Genomic DNA, 22,368 nt, shown 5'->3' with positions numbered 1-22,368 from the left:
CCCTCAACTTCCTCAACACCAAAGGGCTCCCTCCCCTTTCCCTTCGTTCCCGTTCCCACTCGTCCCCCCGTATGACAGTTGCAACCGAGTTGCAAGCAAATAAAACGCTAGAGTAAACCCGGGAAATGCCACCCCTCCTTTGACGCCTACCTCTTCTACCCACCCCCTCCTTCCTTTCGTACACGCCTGATTCCCCCATTCGTACACCCCGAGATTGTGAACCCCTTACCGATGGTAGGTAAAACAATCCGCCCCCGCCTTGACAGACTAGCGCCTCTCATCTCGCACCCCAGTTCCCAACTCCCACCCCAGCCTATATATACCCAGATAGACGGTCCTAATTGGCAGCGGCACCGACCAGCTTGATCTTGGGGGTACCCTTCGCCGCAGCGGTCATCTTGGCCGACCTCGCCGACGCCGGGCTCCCGGCAAGCAACCCCGACTCGAGGGCCTTGCGCGAGGGGGTCAGCTTGCGCGAGGACGTCTTGCCGGACGACATGGTCAACCTAGGCAGGTCCTTCTTAGAGGCGGCGGCCGACGCCGTAGGTGTTGTAACAACAGACTTGGCCTCTTTCTGGGCGGGTGCGGGGCTGCCCGCTGCCACGATGGTCAGGCTCGGGCTGCGGGAGGCGACGGCGGTTTTGGGTTTGGGTTTGGTGCTTGTCGCGGCCGTGGTTTTCTTCCCGGCGGCTTTCTTAGCGGCGCCGCTGCCAAGGGCGCGCCGGACCGTGGTTGTCGTTTTGGTGGCCTTTGTAGTCGTCGTTTTGGTCATTTTGGCTGCGGCGGTCTTCTTGCGCGCAGCCACCGAAATGCTGGCTACGCTCCGCTTGATCGTGGCCGCACTCTTAGCTGCTCCCTTTGCCGCGCCCTTTGCGACCTTGCGGCTCGCCGAGGAGAGGGTCCGCTTGAGGCCTGTTGCTGCCTGGACTTTTCGCTTCTTCGTTGTCTTAGCCTCTTCCTCGTCGTCGCCGTCAAACTCAAAAGCGTCCTTTAGCTTCCGCTTGGTTGATATCTTGGCGGATGTCTTGACGGATGTCTTGACGGAAGTTTTGGTCGTGGTCTTGGACAAAACCTTGGTCGAAACCTTGGAGGTCTTGGAAGTCGCCTTGGTCTTCTTTTCGTCCTTGGCCGGCTTGGGCGGCTTCACCTCCTTGGGCTTGGGACCCAACACGCCCCTGCAGTTCGGACTACCACATAGGCACTTCTGCACATTCTTAGCCGAGAAGGGATCAAAGTTGTAGTCGTACGTGAGCTCCTCGCCCGTCATGATCGGGCGGTCTCCAGCAAATAAGGCCATGCGCGGTTGGCCGGCCACGATCCACTTGATCATCCGGCAGTTGGGCGAGCACGAGTGGTTGACGAACCGCGCGATACTACCGGTGGTTGCGTCAATGATCATGTTCTGGTCAAAGGACATGAGGTAATAGCACTGTAGCAAAGGTTAGCCATCTATCTGAGAATTTTCAGGGGTAAATGAGCAGGGGAGAGAAGATGACTGACCTCATTATCCTTGTACTCCTCGTTCATCCGGCGTTCACACTCGGCTTCGGTGATGATCTCACCTGTGTACTCCATGATGATTTGGTTGGCCTCGAAACAGCGGTTGCTGCGAACTCCGTAGCCACGGTCGCCCGTCTTGACAACCTCCACACCGACGCGATACCGGCCGCCTTTTTTGGTGCGCTCCTGCAAATCCTGAAACGCACGGTTCTGGCAATGGGCTTTGCCGAAGTTGCAGTTGGTGTCGTCGCACTCGTACAGCATGATCCGGTTTTGACAGTCCTCATCACAGCCGTCTGCGGGCTGGCAAACGCATCTGGACGCGAAATCCCCAAAATGAGGCGTCTTCTTCCAGTATGAAGCTGCGTCCCCGACAAAGCGGTCTTGAAAATGGGTCAGCAAATAAATGCCAGAAGATCAGCATTGTATAAAACTCACTCTTCGTCATGGTGCGATACGCGGCAGGCTTCGGCTGGCCTGGAGGAAGAGGGTGGCAGACGTCAAAAGGCAGCTTGAAGTCGCGCCCGTTAATGAGCATCCGTAGGCCGTTGTACATGGGCTGCGGGAAGGTGCGGTTAGGCTTGCCGGTCGGCAACAGCTCTGGGATTGAAGCGAGCTTCTTCTTTTCTTGAGCATTAAGGCCCTTGAAGATGTCGATGGGCGCTTCTTGCCCCGCGTAGAGACCCTTCTCGAGCCACTTCTTCGTACGCGGCTTCTTGGTAGCCGGCGCAGCAGCTTTCTGCTCCTCTACCGCGGGCTTTTCCTCGCCATTGGCGGCATTCTCGTCCACCTTGATTTTCTTTCGGGGCGGCTGGGGTGCAGGGGTCTCCTGCGAAGGGTCGACCTCGATATATTTCCCATTGCTCCAAACCGTGTACCGAACCGGGCGGGTGTCAATGTGGGCAAACTCATTGGTGTCCTTCAATCGCAAGAGCTCGCGAGGTAGTCGGCCAACCCCCTTTTCGACCGCCTTTTTACCCCGCTTGCTGAAGGTGGACAGCTTGGTGGCAAGATTCTCGGTAGAAGCGCCAGAAAGACGCGTCGCGCGACGCGTCAAATGCGCTGGCGCAGGGCTTAGAGAGGATTTTTTAGCGATCCGCGCGCTTTTCGGGGTGTTGAGAACCGCGCTTGACCGCCTGCCAGCCGACGCGTCAACTTCAATCTTGGTCGTCTGGCTGGCTTTTGCCAGTGCATCGCCCAATTTGGTCGCGTCCAAATCGCCAAAATTGGCTGTTGTTCCATCCGAAATAGTGCGGCGCCGCTTGTCTACTACACTGTCTCCTTTCGACCTCCGCTTCCCGTGCACGTCGGTGCCCATGAGCTTGGAGAGATTGTAAACGGGGAGGCTGGATCTGGCTCGTCGAGGGCGGCTGGCGGGCGACAATTCGGGAGGTGGTGGGGGTTCCGCGACAACAATGGCATCATCGGCTATCGGGGTCTGCTGACCAGACTCGTGCTGCTCAATCTCGGTTTCGAGCGTTGAAGTGACGGTGATGACCGCTTCTATGTTGGACGCGGTAGCAATCTCTGATTTCGGGTGGTCCGGTTCTGAGGCCAGCGACATGCTGTCGGCCGACACGGTGGTCGGGGGCGTCGAACTCATGGATGTGGAATTCGAGGAGGCCGAGTCTGTCGGGTCGTTACTTGTGAAGCTCGACCCGCATAGCAGTAGCGAGTCAAGCTCAGCCATTATTGGTGTTGCCTCTATGGCAGCCATTGTTGTGGCTATGGTAGTAAATGATGTGGTGGATATGCGAAGAACTTGGTGGGAGTTCGTGCAGGAGAGTCGGGCGGCAGAATGCAGGAATGCAAACGCGTGGGACGGGGCGAGTCAGCTTCCCGGCGAGGCGAGCGGCTTGAGCTGAAGGATTGGACCAGTCGGGCTGCGCAGACGCGGCGCGGGACCGATGCAACGAAAACAGAAAAGGGCGACGTGTGAACCGGCAATGGTGATCACAACAGCTCAAGAGAAAAGGCGTATTAGTGCCTGCACGGCGTTGCAAGAGCAAGTGAAGTGGAAAAAAGTATAAGGGGATGATGGATTGCAAGCGAGGCACGCGTCAGGATGGCGACGTGTTGCGGAGTCTGCAATAAGTGCAAATGGCTGTAGGAACAATACCCACAATAGTATGGAAGAGGTGTGGGTGGGAGGACAGGGGTTGGGGGAGCAAAGGTGTGGTTTTGCGGAAAAGAAAAGGAAGCGGATTGAGCGGGAAGAGCCAGGGGCTGCAATGGTATTTAAACCAGAGGTTGGGGGTTAGGTGTTAGGGTAGGGGGATGGACGAACGGGCCGCTCTTCACCCCCATCAAGTAATCGGGCAGGATGCAGCAGTCAGAGGACTGACTACCTGACCTGACCTACCCTACGTCAAAGTGAGACGCCCTTCCCAGGCACTGACACTTATGCTCCTCTTTGCGCCACACCCTCCCTCCCGCATCGAGGCATATCTCTCAGTGACCACCATGGCACCGCACCTAGATAGGTATCCATAGATGCGCAAAAGTCTATCAACCTCCTCGGTGAGACACACGGCCCCCGAGAGCAAGCATGGCAACACCTCCCAGAATGGACGCATGATCGGACAGTGGTGGGCAGTCACCATGTACGGTTCTTATGGGCTCTGCCGATAAGGCATGTTTTGGATGTTTTCACCCTTTGTTTAGTTAGGCATAACTCGGTATGCAATCGTTTTCTTTGTTGGAATGGCAGCGTGTGGTTTGGATGCTTTTTTGTCGTGGGCGCATTGGATCGCAGATTACCCAATCTGGACGTGTTGCCTCGAGTTTTGGTTTGTGGAGAGGAGCCAGCGTCATGTGTGATGGAGGCGGCAAGCATGGGCCGGCTCGGGTTGGACCGGAGGCCCAAGGGGGGAGGGACTCGACACGACAAGGCGGTAACTTCTAGGTTGGACGACTCCGCAGAACACTGATCGCCAGCATTGGCCGCATTGGTATTATCCCCGAGGCCACACCATGGCCGTTCGAGAAGATCCAATACCCCCTTTCCTCGGTTTTGTACTCGGAGAAGATGTGTCTTCACCACCCCTCCCCGACCCCTGCTGCCTGTCAAGCCTCCTTGGCCTGGTGATGCAATGATCCTCCGCATTCCATCCCCAAGGCCACTCACACTCACTCCATTGCGACCTTCTCGGTTCGACAGCGAGGACTGCTCCCCTGCAGGTTCGGCCTGGCCGGAACAGGCAAACCGACGACACTACAACTTTCACAGCGTTAAAACATTACTTATAAGTAGTTTTGAGCATGGATTGACTCCGCATCGAACAACCAGCCATTCAGTGTCGGAAGGTTGAGGTTGCCACTTGTCTAGGCTGTTGTGATGAGACTCATATCTCCGGGGCTGAGGCCCCAAACTGCGGGGCCATGACACCTAGCAGTGCAAACCAAGAGAATCACCGCTGATGAAGCTCCTTCGACGACTCAGATTTCCCTGCCAGGAGTTGAGTTCGGGTTTTTATGTCGGAGTTACCTCATCACTTCTTGAGTGGGTTAACCAGGCGGCACCGGGGATGATGCCTTGGGCTACCCTACCTTTCTTCATCTTCACAATCTTCACATTGTCACCAGGGGAGTCGTCGTCAGGTTTCAATTTCATCCAGTCTAAACCAAGACCTTCCACTGAACAAAAACCGGTTCGTGTTGTGGCCTTCGTTATTGCTGGAACCGAGTTCCCTGAGCCAGGACCGAAACCTTCACGGCAGTGAGTTTCCCCCTCGGAAGGATCGACGACGATGGTTTGTATGTTTGCAGAATTAAAAGCTCAAATGATGGACTCAGCCAAGGACCGTTACAGTTTCTGCTAGGTTGGGGTTCGAAGCTCTCGCCAGGGTCAAATCAAGACAGCAACATCATGTCTTCCTACGAACCATGCGTTTAGTCTCCCGGGCTGCCTCTTGTTCTTTCTCAAATGTGATTATACTAACACCCTCTCTGTACGAAAGACATAGCGAAAACCTGACGAGCGACTCACTTTATAAAGTTGACGTGACGCTTGCCCCTTCCTTCCCTAAAATGACGGATTTACGAAGATACAGCATGATGCCGGACAAGGTAGGCCGTACGTTCCTGCAGGAAGCTGTTTTCCATGACCGGTAATCTTATGTCTATTGAGAAAAAAACAAGGGTACCAAGTTAAGATCCTCTATCGCGCATGGCTTCAATTCTTAGTTGACGAGTCGGAGGGGTTAAGGCGTAGAGGCACGAGGATCGTGAGGTAGCAGATGAGAATACGCCTCCCCTTGGGTGCCTCCACTGCAACCACTATCATTCCCGCACCATTAGAATTGTATTACATCGTGATATCCACGGAGTGGCATTTCTTTATTCTCTCTCCCGCTCGCCCAGCAACCTTCAACACCTTGGGGCGTTCAGGGCTTGGAGGTCGGCAACAGTCCAAGTTTCAAATTGCCCATACAATCAAATAGGCATATACAACATACGCGGCCAGCGCCGCCTACTTTTTCACCAAGTCCGCATCTCGCCAAATCCCAATTGTTGCGGCTAATGGGCTCCCTGCGACGGAGGACACGTTGCGAAACCATCACCTATCCATCGTCCCAACCATGGGCAGCCTAACGGTAAAAGATCCAAACAAACGAACTTCACAATAATATGCTTAGTGATTCTGGAGAACACATTCTTGAATCGCATTGTTGCTCGAGTTCAAGGGCTGCAAGGGATACAATTGAGAAATTGACATCGGGGAACCATCGTGGATCATGCAGGGGAGCGTTTTTCGTGACGTACAACTTCCTATCATGGAAAGTTCATCAGGAGTACAGCCTCGAGGGCGCTTTTCCCTCATATGTTGAACTTTGTGGAACTTGGAGGGTTCATCTGTTGACTCGTCTTGTCTTGATGGAAGTTGGCATGGCGCGTGTTGCGCTGTAAAGCATATTTAACAGCACAAAAGGGCTATCATTCAAAATAGCATATCATCACAATTTAGATCTGATAAGCTCACTGCCACTTTTGAACATGGCGCGCCGTCAATCCCCAGATTCCGACAAGTGTTGAAGTCAGTTGTCGAGAAGCACGGACCACATGGTGTTTTCGACCCCTGCATCACATGGCGCGCCAGCCAGAGAGACGAAAGAAGCTGAAAAGCTTGGCGAGCTCAGATCGCGGGCGGGACCCCACTCGCAGGTCACGGCTGCCAAGACATATCGAGGCTCCACAATCGTGGGGTCGGTCCGCTCCCTTGCCAAACCCCGAGAATTTGGTGCCTTCAATCCAAGTCGTGCCCGGGCCTGTCAACCCAGCCCCACCACCATCGACGAACAAACGAACAAACGACCAAACCAACCACCCTCCCCCAGAGATTCACTCCCTCCCCTGATAAACCGGAACCCTCCGACCCGCCATCACCAACACATCGACACACCCACCCCACAACCCCCACCCCAAACAAACCCAGCACAAGCACAAAAAAACAATGGCAGACCGCCCACACCGCGGCGGCCACGGCGGTCCTAGAGGCGGGCGCGGCGGGCGCGGCGGAGGCGGAGGAGGCCGGGGCGGCGCAGGAGGCGGCGGCGGCGGCAGTGGAGGGCAAGGCCAGGACAAGGAGCGGCCGAAGAAGGAGAACATCCTGGATCTGAAGAAGTACATGGACAAGCGCATCTCGGTCAAGTTCAACGGCGGGCGGGAAGGTTCGTTTTGTTTTTGTTTTGTTCTGTTCCCCGGGGAGGAGGTTACGTCTGTTGGTTGTTGGGCGGTGGGGAGGGGAAGGAAGTGGGCTGACAAGACTGGATTTTAGCGACGGGTGTGTTGAAGGGGTACGATGCGTTGATGAACTTGGTTTTGGATGAGGTGGAGGAGCTGTTGAGAGGTGAGGACCCCTTTCCCCCCCTTCTGCCTTCTGCCCCGGCACGGGCCGTTGGCACTGAGGTGTGAAATCGGGATGCTGACTGGTTTTGTGATGCGGTAGATGACGAGGGCAACGAGATGACCAGGCCGCTCGGGCTGGTGGTGGTGCGTGGCACGCTGCTCGTGGTGCTCAGCCCGGTCGACGGGAGCGAGGTGATAGCGAATCCGTTCCTCCAGGCGGAGGAGGACTGAAGTGGGAATCGAAATTACAGTTGTAAGGTCTGGGCTTTAAGGGCGGTATCGGGACCAAGAGACAGAAGGGCAGGATATTTCCGCCTTACTGAAAAGGGCTGACTGACCTGGTCTGGGAATGGCCGCCCAGGCCTATCTATATCTTAGGAATGGCCTGCCCGAGAGTGCAAATGAGCTTCTTTATATAGCTTCTTCCTGCTATCTCGGCGTTGGAAGCTGGATGGTGGCCATCCTGCTGAGAGTACGGTCCCTCAATGAAGGCCGGCGTAAGCATCGAAACTCGATTCCCGCCTCGCGCAATTGTTATTCTATGTTGATGAAAGCAGCTTGGAACCTAAAGTCTTTGACTGATTGGGAGAGTACATGATGAAATTTTGATTTATGTGGCTGCTACACGGTACACGCCCGTTAACCAACAGCCACCGGAGATATTTATATACGACCACTGCTGCTCGCTCGCCCGTTTATCCACCACACCCTTCGAACCGAGCTGCAACGTGCTGCGACCTTCCAATTTACCTGTTTTCTGTCGGTTGTTGGCATGCATTGTCTTGCAAGCAGCCCTGTTTGGCCGTGTTCCAGTTCAAAGATTCTCTCTCATGAACCATTCTGGAGGCCATCCATTGCCCGTGGAATCCACGCGTCCCAAAGGACCCTAAATTTGGGCTTGCTCGTCCACCCATGTTGATACCCGTTGTTGCCACCCTGTCACCGTCAATGCGGCGCTCGTTTGATCGTCTCTTTCTCGGTTCAATTTCGTCGAGGCAGACACAGTTAGAATCATCTCTGCCCGAACGGAGTCTGGAGGAGCCCGCGCCTTCAGAGCACCCGTTTCCAGACCATATGATGCTGGGAACAGCAATCTCGGGTCAGGAACAGCAACAACAACCCGTGGTTTAGGGGTTGCTAAAGCGGACCTCTCCGAATTCCCTGGCACCAGGCCATGTTCTGCTGGAAATAACTTTGCCAGGTCTGAAACAGCCGGAATTAGTTTCGCCGGGGCGAAGCTCGTCGAGGCGGGTTTCATCGGCTCATTCCTTCTCGGCTCGGTCATCGCCAAATCGCATCTAGCCAGTGTGTTCATCACTGGCGCATCTCTCACCGGCGCATTGTTCACCGGCTGCTGTCTCACTGTCCCCAGTCGCGTCGTTGTACCCCCACCCAGAAAACCACCACTTGCCAGCACAGGCCCAGCCGGAATATCCCTTTTTGGAAGAAAGCTTATGGAAGCGCGTTGCACCGGATCGGGCCTTGCTAGTTGGTCCCCCCCAGCACCAACCCGGGCCGGGCCACTCTTCGTCAAAGCACGCCTCAGAAGGCTACAGTTCGCCATAGTAGCACTCGACGGACCAGAGCTCACTGGGGCGGAGTTCGGCAGAGTGGCGCTCGCCGAAAAATACCCGGGTGGAGCAAAGGGAGTCCGAGGAGACCTCGGCAACACCGGCGCCATCGGCAGTGGCACCGCCTAGTTGTTCGCCCCGGGGGCGCCGGTCTTGCTGTGTTTCACGAGTTCGTTAAACGCGCGGTCAAACATCTGCTTGAGTTCCCGGTAGGTGAGCACAAATACGGTCTCGTTGTCGGGGCTGTTCAGGACGACCATCTCGTCGATGCCTGCGTCGAGCTTGGTCAGGCAGCTCAGCATGTGCCCCATGGAGAGATTGGGTTTTCCATCAGCCTCAACACGGTGGAACACATAGTCGCGGAAGAGCTTGAGCTGGTACCGGTCGCCGGTCTCGGACCAGCTTGCTACACCGCCGAGCTCATTACGGTCGATGATCGCCATGAGCTTCATCATGCTGCGGGCGACGCGACCGTTTTCTAGCTCCCTCGCAAGGTGGAACTGTTTCTCGTCGTTGTCCTGGAGAGCAAGATCGAAGAAAGTGGTCATGTGCGTGGCAATGCCGCTGATGAAGTTCTCGATGCTTTTGGACTCGCCTGGATTTGATGGCGCTATGAGCCATGCCACGGCGTCCTTGAAGTTTGCCGAATACTTCGTGACCAGGCTGTCGAGGGCGACTTGAATGTTATTCAGGTGAGCGGGTGGGGCACCAGTAGCTAGGGCAAGTATGAGCTTGCCAAACTTGACGAGATCCTCCTCCTGCAGCTCTGGAACCGATTTGGTATTGGTCTCGAACTGCACCACGTCCAAGATGGAGCAAGCCGAGAGCCGGATGCGGTTATTGTCTGAGAGGATGATCTTACTTGGCTCAAGACACCGAGCTGCAAGCTTGTTCGAGTGGATGGTCTTGAGTGCGTTTGTGATCTGGCAAATGTAGCCCCAGAGAACATTCTCCGGTACGGCGCTGGGGGCTCTATACCGGTTTCCGTGAGTTGGTTGGAGGTGGTGTTCCTGCAACGTTTTGGAAAGGGGATGGTAATCGTATGCGAAAATGAGGGAGCTGTCGCCGAACTCCCTGGTAGTAAACGCTTCATGGACTGTCACGACATTGCCGTTCTTGATCTTTTTCCATTCCTTCATGACGGTAAGGATGGCCTTCTCGTTGGTCAATCGGTAGCCTAGAACAGTAAGATTAGCAAGTGCTCGGCTAGGTCATCGATTAGAAAGTCTTTTTTTTTTGGTTCATACCTTCGAGCCTCCTGAGGGCGTAGTGCCTCCCGGTTCGGCTGTTTTGGGCTTTGTACACCCAACTCGGGTACCCAAAGGAAGTTGTATTCTTCCGGTTATTGGTGTCCAGCGGAAATAGGGAGTGCCATCGTTCGAGCTGGGGCAACCCGGAATCTGGTAGCTTTAGTAAGAGTGAGCTCGGGGTGACAGAAGTCGGGGCAACTTACTTGGCATCACCTGCTGGGTCGCGAACATCTTCTTCTGGAGCTCCTCTCGCATTTTGGCCGGCATGAAGAAGTCGTAGGTTGCCCGCTGCCAAGGTTGTAGTTCTTGTCGGTAACTATCATATGGCTGGTAGAGATGGTAGTTGGGCGGTTGCAGCGGTCCGGCGGGAAAGGTTCCGTGCTGCGGATAGAATTGTGCCCCAGCACCCGCGAGAGAGTTGTGGTCAGAGGCGTAGAGGTTGTATTGCCCAGCGGAGGGTATTGCCGAGCTCAGGGAACCCATGGTGGTGAAAGGATCACTGTAAATCCCATTTTCCTGCGGCACGCCATTCGAAGTCTGGTGCGGCCCGTATTAGCAGACGTTTTTGTTCTACAGAAAGGAGGGAATTACGGTGTTGCCGATATCGTAGTTCTGTGGGGTGAACTCCCTGATCGTGGCCGGGTTAAACACCGAAGTCTCGGCGGTTTGTTGTAGGTTTGGTGCTGGGGTAGGATTAGACATAGAATGTCGGCTCGGGTCGTATTCAACTCACTTCCAGCCCCACGGGGGGTAAATGGAGCTGCATTCGCAGCCTGTGACGAGAGGGTGGTTTTCTTTGCTGCTGTCTGCGGCTGGTTTGATGGTGTGAACGCGGGCGAGTCGACGTTGAATGTCTTCTTCGAACTAAATGGAGGTTAGACACGTGGAAGATGATTAAGAGCGGCTTTTGAGCAATCCACTTACAAGTCTGCTTGAGGGGAAGGATTTTTGTTGTGTTCATGGTTGAAAGTGCAGCCTTGCTCCTCATAGCGGCAATGGCCGTAAATGACAATGTTGCGACACAGCGTATCCTTGTTCTCTACGAGTTGGCCGTCAGCGGGAAAGAGACCAGCAATATTAGGGCGAACCGACCTCGGCCCTTAGATCTCGGGGAGCCGACCTGACGCCGGAGGTCATTCGATGGATATCGTGTCGTGGCCATGGTGGATGCTCGGTCAATTCAAGGAGAGGGAGACGGCGCCTTGGTCGATTCTACGATGTCTGGAGACAAAGCAGCGTCAGCTCTAGAAAAAAACGCTAAGCATGATATAGGGCGGCACAGCAGGGGAAAGTCCAGTCCTCACTTGATGATGGTGGAATTCTCCCATATTTTGACCGAGCGGGCGATAAGGCACCCATAGAAAGCGGCATGCGAGCAGAGGACGGGAGCAGGTAACAATTGCGCAAAGCAGTAACCCCAATGGGCCTCAAGAAAACGAGAGATAGAGACCACGGGGACGCGGAAGGGGCGACAATGACGCCAGGAGTAGTTCACGGAAGTTGGGGTTGGTGGTGTAGGATCACCGCCGAGCCAAGCTTGTCGGCGGGCGTTTCCAGAGTTGCAGGTGCAACTTCGAGGTGCAGTGCAGCAGAGCCGTCAAAGGGGAAGAAGCGCGGGCGGCCACGCTAGGTTATTGGTGTGGGGGCGAATGCCCCTCCCATCTTGGGCGCCGGCTTGCCCTCAGCCTCGACAGCACGGACCACATCATGTGCGAATAACGAGACTCGGCGCCCTTTGTTTGAAGATCAGCAGCAAGGGTTTAGTGGCATATTCCCCACGAGGTCTCGACACGGTATTCGCACGCATGCTGACCTCATCTTCAAGAGCTGAGGCCACCCGACAATCAACAACTTGCAACACTTTGGCTGAACTCGGTACCTTGCCTTGGCTGGCTATTTATGTGCACAATAATATTTCCCGACTGCGCAACACCGGAGAAAAGTTGTCTGTCCACGAGGCACAACACCTGCAGTTGCGCGGGCAACCGTACCGAGGAGCACTAAAAGTACCTTGGTAGTTCGACTGTGGCCGAGTATTCCGCTTTCCCCCAAACCTTGGTGTTTGCTTGATTCCGTCCAGCCACCACCCGATTTCGACGAACACTAGATTTCTACACAATTCCGGCTTTGCATGCGCTACGATTGATGCCGCCGTATACTCTCAGTCTTGTCGGAATTAGACGGGCGAAACGTCCACAGGACGCAGGATGGCGGGCACGGGCGATTTCGATCTGAGCAGTCTCTCTGCAAGCCAGCAGGAGGCTCTCCAGCAGTACACAGATGTCACAAGCCAGGATATCAAGGATGCAATCCCTCTTCTCGAGAGGTCCCAGTGGAACGTGCAGGTCAGTGCGCCGTCTCTACCTCGACGCCAACCCAGACTGATTCCTGTCTAGATTGCGATTGCCAAGTTCTTTGATGGCGAAGGCCCCGACCCCGTCGCCGAAGCCCAGGCGGCGCACGATAATATCCCCCGGGCCGCAGCGAGACACGAAAACCTACACGAGAGCTTGCTAGATGCTAGCATTCGACCACACCGGCCGACAAGGCGACCTCAGACAGAGCCCGCCCCACGGGTAGTGCCCCCGCCCTCGGTGCTGTATCGTACGCCGTTCCTGGTCGCCATACTCTTTGCGCCCTTTCGATTCGGATACAAAGTCTTTGCCGGCGTCTTTCGGTCGCTCTTCTACTTCCTGTCATTCCTACCACAGTCTATACGGCCGCGGCTTGTGGCATCTTCGATCTCGAAGGGATTGAGGCAAACGAGCGGGCGAAGAGTGACCCTCCCCAAGGAAACAGCCCAGCGGTTTCGGCGTGATTTTGAGGAAGAATACGGAGCGCACGGTCTCCCCTTTTACGAGGGCGGCCATGCACAGGCGTTAGACACAGCCAAGAGGGATCTCAAATTCCTGCTGACGGTTTTATTATCCCCGGAACACGACGAGACGGAGACCTTCGTCCGGAGCACGCTCTTGTCGCCCGAGGTTGTGAGCTTTATCAACGACCCCGCCAACAATGTTATTGTATGGGGAGGAAATGTGCTGGACTCGGAGGCATACCAGGTCGCCAGGGAGTACAACTGTACCAAATACCCCTTTTCTTGCGTCGTCTGCCTCACGCCCAAGGAGGGTAGCACACGCATGGGCATCGTAAAACGCCTTGTCGGTCCCCTGTCATCGGAATCATACCTCGCTGGGATCCAGGGCGCCATCACCAAGCACAGCGCCGACCTCAACGGCGTCCGGTCAGAGCGAGCCGCGCAGGAGATGGCCCGCGACCTCCGGTCTCAACAAGATTCGGCCTACGAAAGGTCCCTGGCCGCGGACCGGGAGAGAGCGCGCCAAAAGCGGGAAGCGGCGGCGGCGGCGGCCGATGCAGAGAAGCGCGCGCAGGAGGAAGCCGAGGCCGCGGTTCGCCTACAGGAGCAGCGGCGGAAATGGAGGGAATGGCGGGCCACCACCATCGCACCGGAGCCCGATGCCGCAGCAAAAGACGCCGTCCGTCTGGCACTCAACATGCCTCCCTCGTCAGGCGCCGGTCGGGTGATTCGCAAATTTGCTAGCACGACGACACTGGAGGAACTGTACGCGTTTGTAGAGTGCTATGAACTCTTGCAAGACGAGCCTGGGGAGAAGGGGCCAGAGAAGCCCGAGGGCTACGAACACAAGTACGGGTTTCAGATCGCATCAGTCTTGCCGCGGGAAGCATTCGAGCCGAGTGTGGCGGCAACGGTCGGGGAGAAAATGGGCAGGGGAGGCAACCTTGTGGTTGAGGATATCTCCCCCGACGAGGAGGGAGAATAGCCCGGTTGGTTATGTAGTTGATAGGATGGGAGAGGTGTACATCTAACTTCAATTTACCGAGGAATTATTTCTTCCCCAACAGCTGCCGACATGCCATACTATGTATTGCTTGGGCTCTGAGATCTTACTGGTCTTCTGCAACGGTGCACCCAGGTCTCAGCCACTTGGCCACTCCACTGCAGATCAACTGCGGGCCGAGACAGGCTGCGGGGCTTATCTTATCAGTCTCTTGGTGTGAAAGCGACAACTAACAAACGGCTTTCGCAGCGGCCTCCCACCAGACGTTGGCGAACACTGCTCGGCGGCGGTTGATCGGGATGGTTGCTTGCGCGTCCCGGCGACGGCAGCGAGGCAGTGCACGCTCTTACGTTCGGCTTGGCAACACTTTTCGCCCATGATCACCATTGTTGTCAGCGAGAAATTTGGTGGCAGTTGACCTTTTTCTTTCTTTCTTGAGGGGACAGGTCGGTCGTCTCCACGTTGATGATTTCCGGGTTTTGTCTGATCCACGCGTCTGGTCCCTTGGCGCAACCCCCCGTGACAGCCCGTCTAACCGCTCGGCGGATGACATTGTTCCACACTGGTCTGTCAGAGTTCAGAGCGGTTGCCTTCTAATATCAAGTTGGGATTCGCTGCTTTGGTGACTCTAAATCTCGAAGACTGTGTCGCGTCGCAGTGAAAACGGAGCCGAGACCTGGGCACTCAAGGACCCTTGCTGCCTAGCGCTTGGACAGTTCGAACGCGGACGGCGGCGGTCGACGCCGGCGGTAATTATAAACCGCGGGAACCACGGATTGTTGGCAATTCGCGACAAAATCAAACGAAATAATCACCTTTGCGGTATTCGGGCTGTCCCCATTTGGCCACCTCTCGAGTCTTCCCCCCGCAACCCCCAGCCGACATTTACGCACGACTTGCATCGAGTTATCGAGTTGAAGTCGGCAGCACTTTTGTGCGCTAAGCTGTCGCATTCGACAAGATGGGGGGTTTCAGTATGAACAAGGTGCTGGGCAACCTAAAGAAACGACAGACATTTGGTGGAAGTGAGTGACGGCGCTTCTCCCTGCGATCCTCCCTCTTCGCGCAAACAACAATGGTTGAGATGCTGACGTGTTGTTCCTCGCGATAGGCAGCGCCGACGACGCACCAAACGCACCAATCGATCCCGCAAACGATACCCCCGATGCCATTGCCACGCGCTGTGTGGTATGAACCGACCCTATCGATCACTGGTCGGACTAGCACATTGCGGATGCTAACTGAGGGTCACAGAAACAATTCTGTCTGTCCGTGGGAAGCTCGTCGGTATGTCCAGCGCTTGTCTGCCCCGCGCCGTCTTCCTGTTTGGCACGTTCGATGGAGGATGGGAAGCTAATGATGGGGTGCTGTGCGCTTAACAGGGAGACGATGTGATATTCCTTCCCTCGATCGTCGAGGCCACCGTTGCCTCTCCGGCTGCCGCTGCCGAGTCCGCCCGCCTGATCCGCAAGTTCTTGCAACGAGATTACTGGTCAAAACCATCATGTCAATACAACGCCATCATGTTGGTCCGGATCCTCGCCGACAACCCGGGCCCGGGCTTCACAAAGTTTATGGATAAGAAATTCATCGACGCCACCAAGGAGTTGCTCAGATCGGGGAAGGACGGGAGCGTGCGCCAGATCCTGATGGAAACGCTGGACTCGTTCGAGACCAACAAAAGCCTTGACGAAGGGCTAGCCCCGATGATTGAGATGTGGAAGAAAGAGAAGGAGAAGGCTTACAAGACCTTTGGGGTGAGTGTTGACTGACGGGCGAGCCGGGGAAGGTCGGCTAACACACCGCACAGGGAATGCCTGCTGGGCCAGTCCAGCCACCGCCGATGATGGCGCCGGGTTTCAACCCATACCCGCAGCATCAACCGCAGGCTTTCTATCCTCGACCAAGCCACAGCAAACGTCTTCCGGACCCAATCGAGCTCACGAACCGGTTAGAAGAAGCGCGGTCGTCAGCCAAACTTCTCGAACAGGTCGTCGCGTGCACCCCTGCCGCCGAATTTCTCCAAAACGACTTGATCAAGGAGTTCGCCGACCGGTGTTCGAGCGCCTCCCGCAGTATACAGGGGTACATGGCGGCCGAGAACCCCGGGCCGGACAACGACACGATGGAGAGCCTCATCGACACCAACGAGCAGCTGCAGCAGGCACTGAACCACCACCGCCGCGCCCTGCTCCAAGCCAAGAAGCAGCTTGGCCTGGGAGACGGGCGGTCCAGCACCTCGAGCCCAGCGCCGCACCTCCCATCACCAGTCGACCAGCCCGGCGCCGCCGTACCGCCCGTCCCGGCCAGGAAAGCAGTCGGCGGGTCCGGGGGCGGGGGCAACGGCAAGGGCAAAGCCCACCTCGAAGCGCACGACCACGGCGGCAGCAGCAGCAGCGCGGCCATCGCCGGCCCGTCGCGCTCCGCGAGCGGCACGCCCCGCGCCCACGACACCGACGACGACGACGGCCAGGACCCCTTCCGGGACCCGCCGACCGAGTCCCACTACACGGCAGCCGCCGCCGCCGCCGCCGGTGGCTCCTCGTCCCGGCCGGGCGCCGGCAGCGCGCTGGGCGAGAACGGCCCGCCGCGCCTGTCCTTCGAGCCGTTCCATCCCGGCTTTGGCGGCGGCCCGTCCTCGGCTGCGGCGGGTGAGCGGGGGAGAGCGGAGCCCGTCACGCCCGTGTCGGATGACGGGACAGACCTGTACAAGGCGACGCCGAAACAGGACGGAGGGCCTGTTTATCGGTATTAGAGGTCTTGGGTACTTGTGGTGTGTGGGTTGGTTTTGCTTTGTGTGGTTATCCGATCGTTGATTTATGTCCTGGGTGTCTTATGGCTGGGAAATGCGGCTCTGTTGGTGTTTTGTGTTGAGCCTAGACGGCAGGCCTCTCGTTTGCGTTGCTCTTTTTTTGCGTGTTTACACGAGCGGGAAGGCATGGCTTCGATCTTCTGCTTCTTCAGCTGCTTCATGTTTATCCGAGACATCGTCCTCTGCTGAATCTATCTTTGTGTGGTTGACGACGGCCCCGTACATACGCGAGATTAGCTAGTTGTCTTCTATTCAAGTCGCCGTATGTCGGTACGGCCCCTCCATGATATATCCCTTTTCACCACGGGGTTTGCCTCCCTGCTGGTCCCCCGCGATTGTCGAACAAACAGTTCATGATTCCCTAGCCAGCATCGAGCTACAACACTTGTTGTCTTTAATGTATCCCTATAGGACAAACCACTGCGACTACGTCAATGACTGTGCAATGGGCCGTGGAACCAAGTTCGCCTCGCCAGTTCCTGGGCACACTAGGTGTGCGTTGTTAGGTAGTAGTTATGGCCCATGTCGATCTAAGTATCTCGCTGACCAAACAAAAGCAAGATGAAGAAACAAGAAAGCAGTGAGAAAAGCAGGCTCGCTGTGGGTCGGGCTGCGACTAGAAAGACCAGGCAGCAAAAGCTCGCCGGCTAGCCCCCCGAAGGGAGGTGGCCGGTTACGAAACCCCGAAGGGTTTACCTCGGGGCGGCTCGAACTGGTGAGCTCTCAGTGAGAGATGCCAGGAGTTTTAACCCCAGGGCCTTGACCACCCCCTGACCGTTTAGCCATCTGAGGTGGTTCGGTGATACTGGGGAATGCGGAACTTCTATATCTACAACTCACCAGCTGCTGGGGCTTTCCAGCCGTCGAAGTCCTTAGCATCATGTTAGTGATATGCCACAATTTCCCTGCCACCCCAAGTAAACATCTGTATCAAGGATGACAGACACCAGTAATAGCCTCAACTAGCATTATTGTTTGAATACAATCAGAATATATGGAAGAGCAACGATATGTTAATACATACCATTCCAACCATTACTTCCGAACGTAATGGTAGCCGTCGCTTCTCTTCCCCTTCTCAAATAACATACCTAGGGCTAGTCCGCCTAGCCAGCTAACCATTCATTTAGCAAAGTTAAGAGCCACTTATTTAGTGCTGTCCACAAATGGGAGCCTTCAAAAACAACTCTGTGTTTTGTTTATGTCTACTTTCAGGTATAATAGGGGTTTGTTTACTTAATAGGGGTCACTGAAAGTGCAAGAACATAGTCAGCTCAGCCAACGCCTAAGGACGCCTTCTTGAGTTATTCTCCAAGCTAAATCATTAGAAGTTCTACCTAAAGATCATAACTGCTCCACTCTCTCCCAACGGCTTTTCAAAGCCCGGTATTCAAGAGAAACCTGGTAATAGGCCCTGTTGCGTGAGATTCTCGACGAGACGACTCTGATATTCGCTGAGACCGTCCAAAGTAACGTCTTATAGGTTTTCATGCCTTGTGCTACTTGACGAGCACCTTCTTGTTTATTTTAAACCACCGAGATCATTGAGAAGGATAACTGAAGAAACGTACCTAATCAAGCTCTCGGAGGACAAGGGAGGAAACAATGGCGTCTAGGGGTTAGGGTTCGATATGACCATATGATTGTGTTTCTGAATCGTTCGTAAGTTGGTTGAACCGTGTTTCATCCCCCCTCCCCCCAGATTTGGGACTGATAGATACACTCGTTCATGGGGTATGGGCATGTGCTAAGTTGTCTCAATAAGCCCATTTGTTGCCGATGTCGGAAGCATGTTCGGTTGACCCCGGCATGGTCGTACTGCAGAAAAATGAAACAGGTTGCTGCAAGCCACGGGCGGAGTTGCCTTGTGCGACACATACTGCGTAGAGATTAGTATGGATAAAGCCCCTACCCTACCATGGGGCTCGGAAGTAGGTACTGCGGCAACGCCGCCTAGTTTTGCCCAGGTATATAAATGCATGTTGCCCATGACCAACCAACACCCCCCTGGTGTTGTCACGAAACATGGGGCTTCAAGGCCGATGTGATGTGTATTATAAGTAAACTACTTAAGTCTGCCTCGATGGGCTGTGACAGAGTCTGTTGGCTCGGTCGGGTACGGGCTTTGAGCTCGGTAGGACATAGGGTTGCACCACCCGGCATGGCCATTGTGAAAACACATAGACGGTGGTTCAGAACAACCAAACGGCCTCTCTTCCTGGCGCATTACATCCCAGACTGAGGATAGAAAAGCAGATAACGAAGATGTTGGTGACGGCCGATGCAACCTTGACTCCAAGGTTCGCCTATTGCTTTTCTTACGTAGGAAAGGCGAGAGAGCAACTCCGCAACTCTTCACAACTCTAATCAAGCAAGAAAGAAATGGAACAACAAACCTCAAAATCAACATCCCTTGCACCCATGATGTCGACGATTGAAAACCATTGGAGGTATTTATTCCCAGACTCCACTCCGTAGCTGTTGCCCTCGCAACGCCAGGCCCCTTGTTGATACCCATGCTGAAGTCTCCACTAAGACGAACGCGATGGGTCTGGGGTTCGACGAGAGCGGGTGAGTGTTGTTTGATTACATTCGATCAAGGGCCGAGAAGCAGAACGTTGCGTTAGGCGGTGTGACTTGTTGTTACGGTAGCCGGGGCCAGTACGGGAGTGCGCGGGGAAACAAGGTCCTGAACTAGTTTCTGTTGAACTTGGTTAGTTTCTGTTGAGCCAACGCGGAAAGGGGTTTGAAGAAACCGAGGAGATTGACGTTGTTTGCAGTTCTCCAGTCGTCTCAACTCTCTCCTTAAGCCTTCGGCCGGAACTTGCCAACAGCTGGTAGCTTTGTTCGAGCCAACCCCAACCGGTCAGTCGGGCTCCGTGGCACGTCTCTCGAATATCGAATTGCCAATTACCACGAGAGCTAGACTATTGAGGGCACGTTATCGCGCGCGCTCAGCGCTGTTCACGAGGCTTTTTCTGGTAAGCAGTCGTCAGCGTCTGACGCAAAGAGCAGACACCGGGTGGTGAGGGTTATGGGCTCCCTTTTCGCTCCGCCAGGTTTGAACAATGAGTCTTTGTTTGGGTTGAATTCTAATTTCCTTCCTGGGCTTCCGAGGCAAGTACTGACCGGCTATTCCACAGCTGCGTAAAAGCCGTCTCCATGTTGGGCTCTGCTCTGTAGTCGACAGCCGGCTGCGGTGAAGCCGCGGAGTCGGGAACTTCGACTCTGTCTTCTCATAATTGCACAGGGCTCCGATCCTTCCGCTGATGGCTAGGCTTCTCTGGGGTGCTTAACGCGGTTTGGCAAGTCAGTAAGCTGACAGCAGCTTGCCAACCTCCTGTGACCTTCTAAGCGTCAAGCCCTCGTTCAGGCAGGGTTCCCGAACGGGGAAAAATGGTGTAAAGTTCCAATGTCTCCGGCTATTTGGGTCGCGCTGGTGGCTGTCGGGAAGATCCCGTTGCGGCGCGGTAGTGGCCGGAGGATTCTTCACCAGACATGAAGCTTGTTGGTCCCCGAGCCCCTATTCATCGTAGAGCGCCAATTCCGATCGTTCTTGGGGTCGCTTTTCGTTTTCGGACGGGCCGGAGAGGAGGCAAGGGGGCGGAAGGCTTGATGGTTGCTAAATTTAAACCGATCGGAGGGGGCGAAGAGTGGTCGTTTTGTTGGAGGTCGCCCAACAGCGCATCTGGAAGGGCATTATTAGCTGATATACGCCGTTCTTGGGGATTGGGGGTTAATAACCCATAGTACGGAATTGGGGGCTGTTTTTTGAGTTTGTCGGATTTGCGCGGGAGAAGAAATTCGATGCGGCGGGTTCTCGTTGTTGGCTGCTTCGCATTAACTCGTTCGATCCTTCCCCGTAGGCACGGCGGAGGTTAGGTAACTGCCCGATCGGAAGCTTGATTTTAAGCAAGCGCGCGGCGCTGCCTTCCCACATAATTTGAGCAAATCCATTGTTTATTTTAGTTTTGGCTGAAGAGTGAACTCTCCCAGCAACCCGGGCTCACCTCAGATTGATGTTCTCTTTGGGACCACACCACGGAGTCCTTTCAACTATTTTGCCCCCCTAGTTAACGGAACTGAAACGGTCGGTCAAGGGGATTGATTGTATTGTTCAGTATATCGACCAGTTGTAATTGCAGTTCACCGGGATTCTCGAAGCTTTGACACGGGGCAATAATAACAAGGTGACGAGAATTGCGGTAGCTACTGTGTAGAAGAGAGCGATTCACGAACCTCGACGTCACCAACAGAAGACATCGGCAAATACCTCCACCCATCTCGGCGCGCAATCTCTTTATCAGTCTGATCTTTTAGTGTCATGGTAAGATCTTGAGACGGCTGGAGCCTCCCGCGAATCCCTCCCGAAAGGAGAGTGCCCAGACCGGTCTTTCGCATTCCGCTAATGAGGGTGATGCCCAATCTTGATGCCTCGGAAACTCGCCCTCTCGCCGGCCCTTTTACGTTCAACTGGGTCACTCCCGGTCCCTTTCCGGTCTGCTGCCTGACAGACGCGCCTCGAAAGAACCGTCATCGCGTACTTGTAATGACCAGGAATCCGTTTTCGGATATTACATCCTTACATACGCAGTAATACCGCCTCCGTTTCTACATCAGACTCCTTGTGGCTGCAGGAGTCAGTTACATTTGCCCCTTTTCCACAAGGGGCTCGGCCCGTGACGGGGCTCAGCAACTGCCTGACTGATTCAACGTCCAAGCCTCTGGGGGTGTAGCCGGATCGCCAGACGCAAAGCGGGAAGTCCCACCGGCCTGGGGTATACTGTGTATGGTGATGATTGGACTGATGAGGATGATGTGCCATTTTGCGAGTCATGGCGCATAACCATCATGGATATGACTTGCTTTTTTGCGTTTGACTCCATTGGGTGCGATGGTGAGGGGGGCGCTGATGCCCGAAGGATCGGACCTTTTGTCCTCTCACGAGCGCCGCGATGCCGCAGCAGCAGCCGAATGTTGGTCTCATGCTGGCCGCTCCTTTTGGCACCCGCTAGCAACTGGATGGGTAACCCACGCCGCCAGGCTGGCTCATCATGCTTTTGACGCTGCAGCACTGCCCGAAAGCGGCAGCACGCCTACCGGAATATGATACAACGACCGCCTCGCAGCAAAAGTGGTGGTGGTGTGAGTCTGCGTAAAATGATACGTCACTTTTACACCCCCTCGTGAGCCTCCTTCGGAGCGCCGCTCCTCTGCGCGGCACAGCGAAGGCCGGCGTCCTCTTCCTGCTTCCCCTGTGAAGGTCGGATTCGCTGCTGAACGAGAAAAGAAAAGGCACAGAACGCAAGGCAGTGCAGTGCTAATCTCTGTGAACAAAGCATTAGAACAACCCCCTGTGGAGTGTGCTCTCGAGGCGCTTGACGAAGCTTGCTGTGCTGTGTGGATTATGCTGGTACACAGCCTTCTCATGTTACTATATCGACAAGTATCAATCAATCAAAGGAGCGGTGAAACGAACGAGTGCCAATGCCCAGACACCAACTGCAAGAGACTCGCATCACTCATGGGGCCAGTTATCCAACAGAAAACGGACTGGTTGGTGTTGG

The 22,368-nt window shown here is 55.2% G+C and overlaps 5 protein-coding genes across 5 annotated transcripts; 3 read left to right on the top strand and 2 right to left on the bottom strand.

Annotated features, from left to right (window-relative positions):
- Positions 1–205: 205 nt before the first annotated feature.
- Positions 206–3,408, bottom strand: B0H64DRAFT_67226 (uncharacterized protein). Its single transcript, XM_062808600.1, has 3 exons — positions 1,939–3,408; positions 1,501–1,883; positions 206–1,429 (listed from the first exon to the last, which is right to left on the bottom strand). The coding sequence occupies exons 1-3, from the start codon at positions 3,215–3,217 to the stop codon at positions 338–340; spliced, it is 2,754 nt and encodes a 917-aa protein (XP_062661682.1). The 5' UTR covers positions 3,218–3,408; the 3' UTR covers positions 206–337.
- A 3,559-nt stretch (positions 3,409–6,967) lies between these two features.
- B0H64DRAFT_384308 (U6 snRNA-associated Sm-like protein LSm7) lies at positions 6,968–7,921 on the top strand. The gene is made up of 4 exons (XM_062802992.1): positions 6,968–6,995; positions 7,020–7,169; positions 7,277–7,348; positions 7,448–7,921. The coding sequence occupies exons 2-4, from the start codon at positions 7,127–7,129 to the stop codon at positions 7,576–7,578; spliced, it is 246 nt and encodes an 81-aa protein (XP_062661681.1). The 5' UTR covers positions 6,968–6,995; positions 7,020–7,126; the 3' UTR covers positions 7,579–7,921.
- A 691-nt stretch (positions 7,922–8,612) lies between these two features.
- Positions 8,613–11,764, bottom strand: B0H64DRAFT_67161 (PAB-dependent poly(A)-specific ribonuclease subunit PAN3). The gene is made up of 8 exons (XM_062808599.1): positions 11,473–11,764; positions 11,261–11,389; positions 11,093–11,207; positions 10,902–11,032; positions 10,760–10,851; positions 10,372–10,705; positions 10,166–10,318; positions 8,613–10,095 (listed from the first exon to the last, which is right to left on the bottom strand). Exons 2-8 carry the CDS (start codon positions 11,328–11,330, stop codon positions 9,044–9,046), a joined length of 1,947 nt encoding a protein of 648 aa, XP_062661680.1. The 5' UTR covers positions 11,331–11,389; positions 11,473–11,764; the 3' UTR covers positions 8,613–9,043.
- A 236-nt stretch (positions 11,765–12,000) lies between these two features.
- On the top strand, positions 12,001–14,048 carry B0H64DRAFT_422193 (uncharacterized protein). Its single transcript, XM_062805558.1, has 2 exons — positions 12,001–12,513; positions 12,565–14,048. The coding sequence occupies exons 1-2, from the start codon at positions 12,376–12,378 to the stop codon at positions 13,969–13,971; spliced, it is 1,545 nt and encodes a 514-aa protein (XP_062661679.1). The 5' UTR covers positions 12,001–12,375; the 3' UTR covers positions 13,972–14,048.
- A 698-nt stretch (positions 14,049–14,746) lies between these two features.
- On the top strand, positions 14,747–16,914 carry B0H64DRAFT_67117 (uncharacterized protein). The gene is made up of 5 exons (XM_062808598.1): positions 14,747–15,014; positions 15,101–15,177; positions 15,244–15,276; positions 15,372–15,746; positions 15,800–16,914. Exons 1-5 carry the CDS (start codon positions 14,951–14,953, stop codon positions 16,742–16,744), a joined length of 1,494 nt encoding a protein of 497 aa, XP_062661678.1. The 5' UTR covers positions 14,747–14,950; the 3' UTR covers positions 16,745–16,914.
- Positions 16,915–22,368: the final 5,454 nt, after the last annotated feature.

Source organism: Chaetomium fimeti, assembly GCF_033439085.1.
Source record: "Chaetomium fimeti strain CBS 168.71 chromosome Unknown B0H64scaffold_2, whole genome shotgun sequence".
NCBI lineage: Eukaryota > Fungi > Ascomycota > Sordariomycetes > Sordariales > Chaetomiaceae > Chaetomium > Chaetomium fimeti.
The sequence above is the reverse complement of the archived record's forward strand: the minus strand, read 5'-3'. Positions and strand labels throughout refer to the sequence as shown.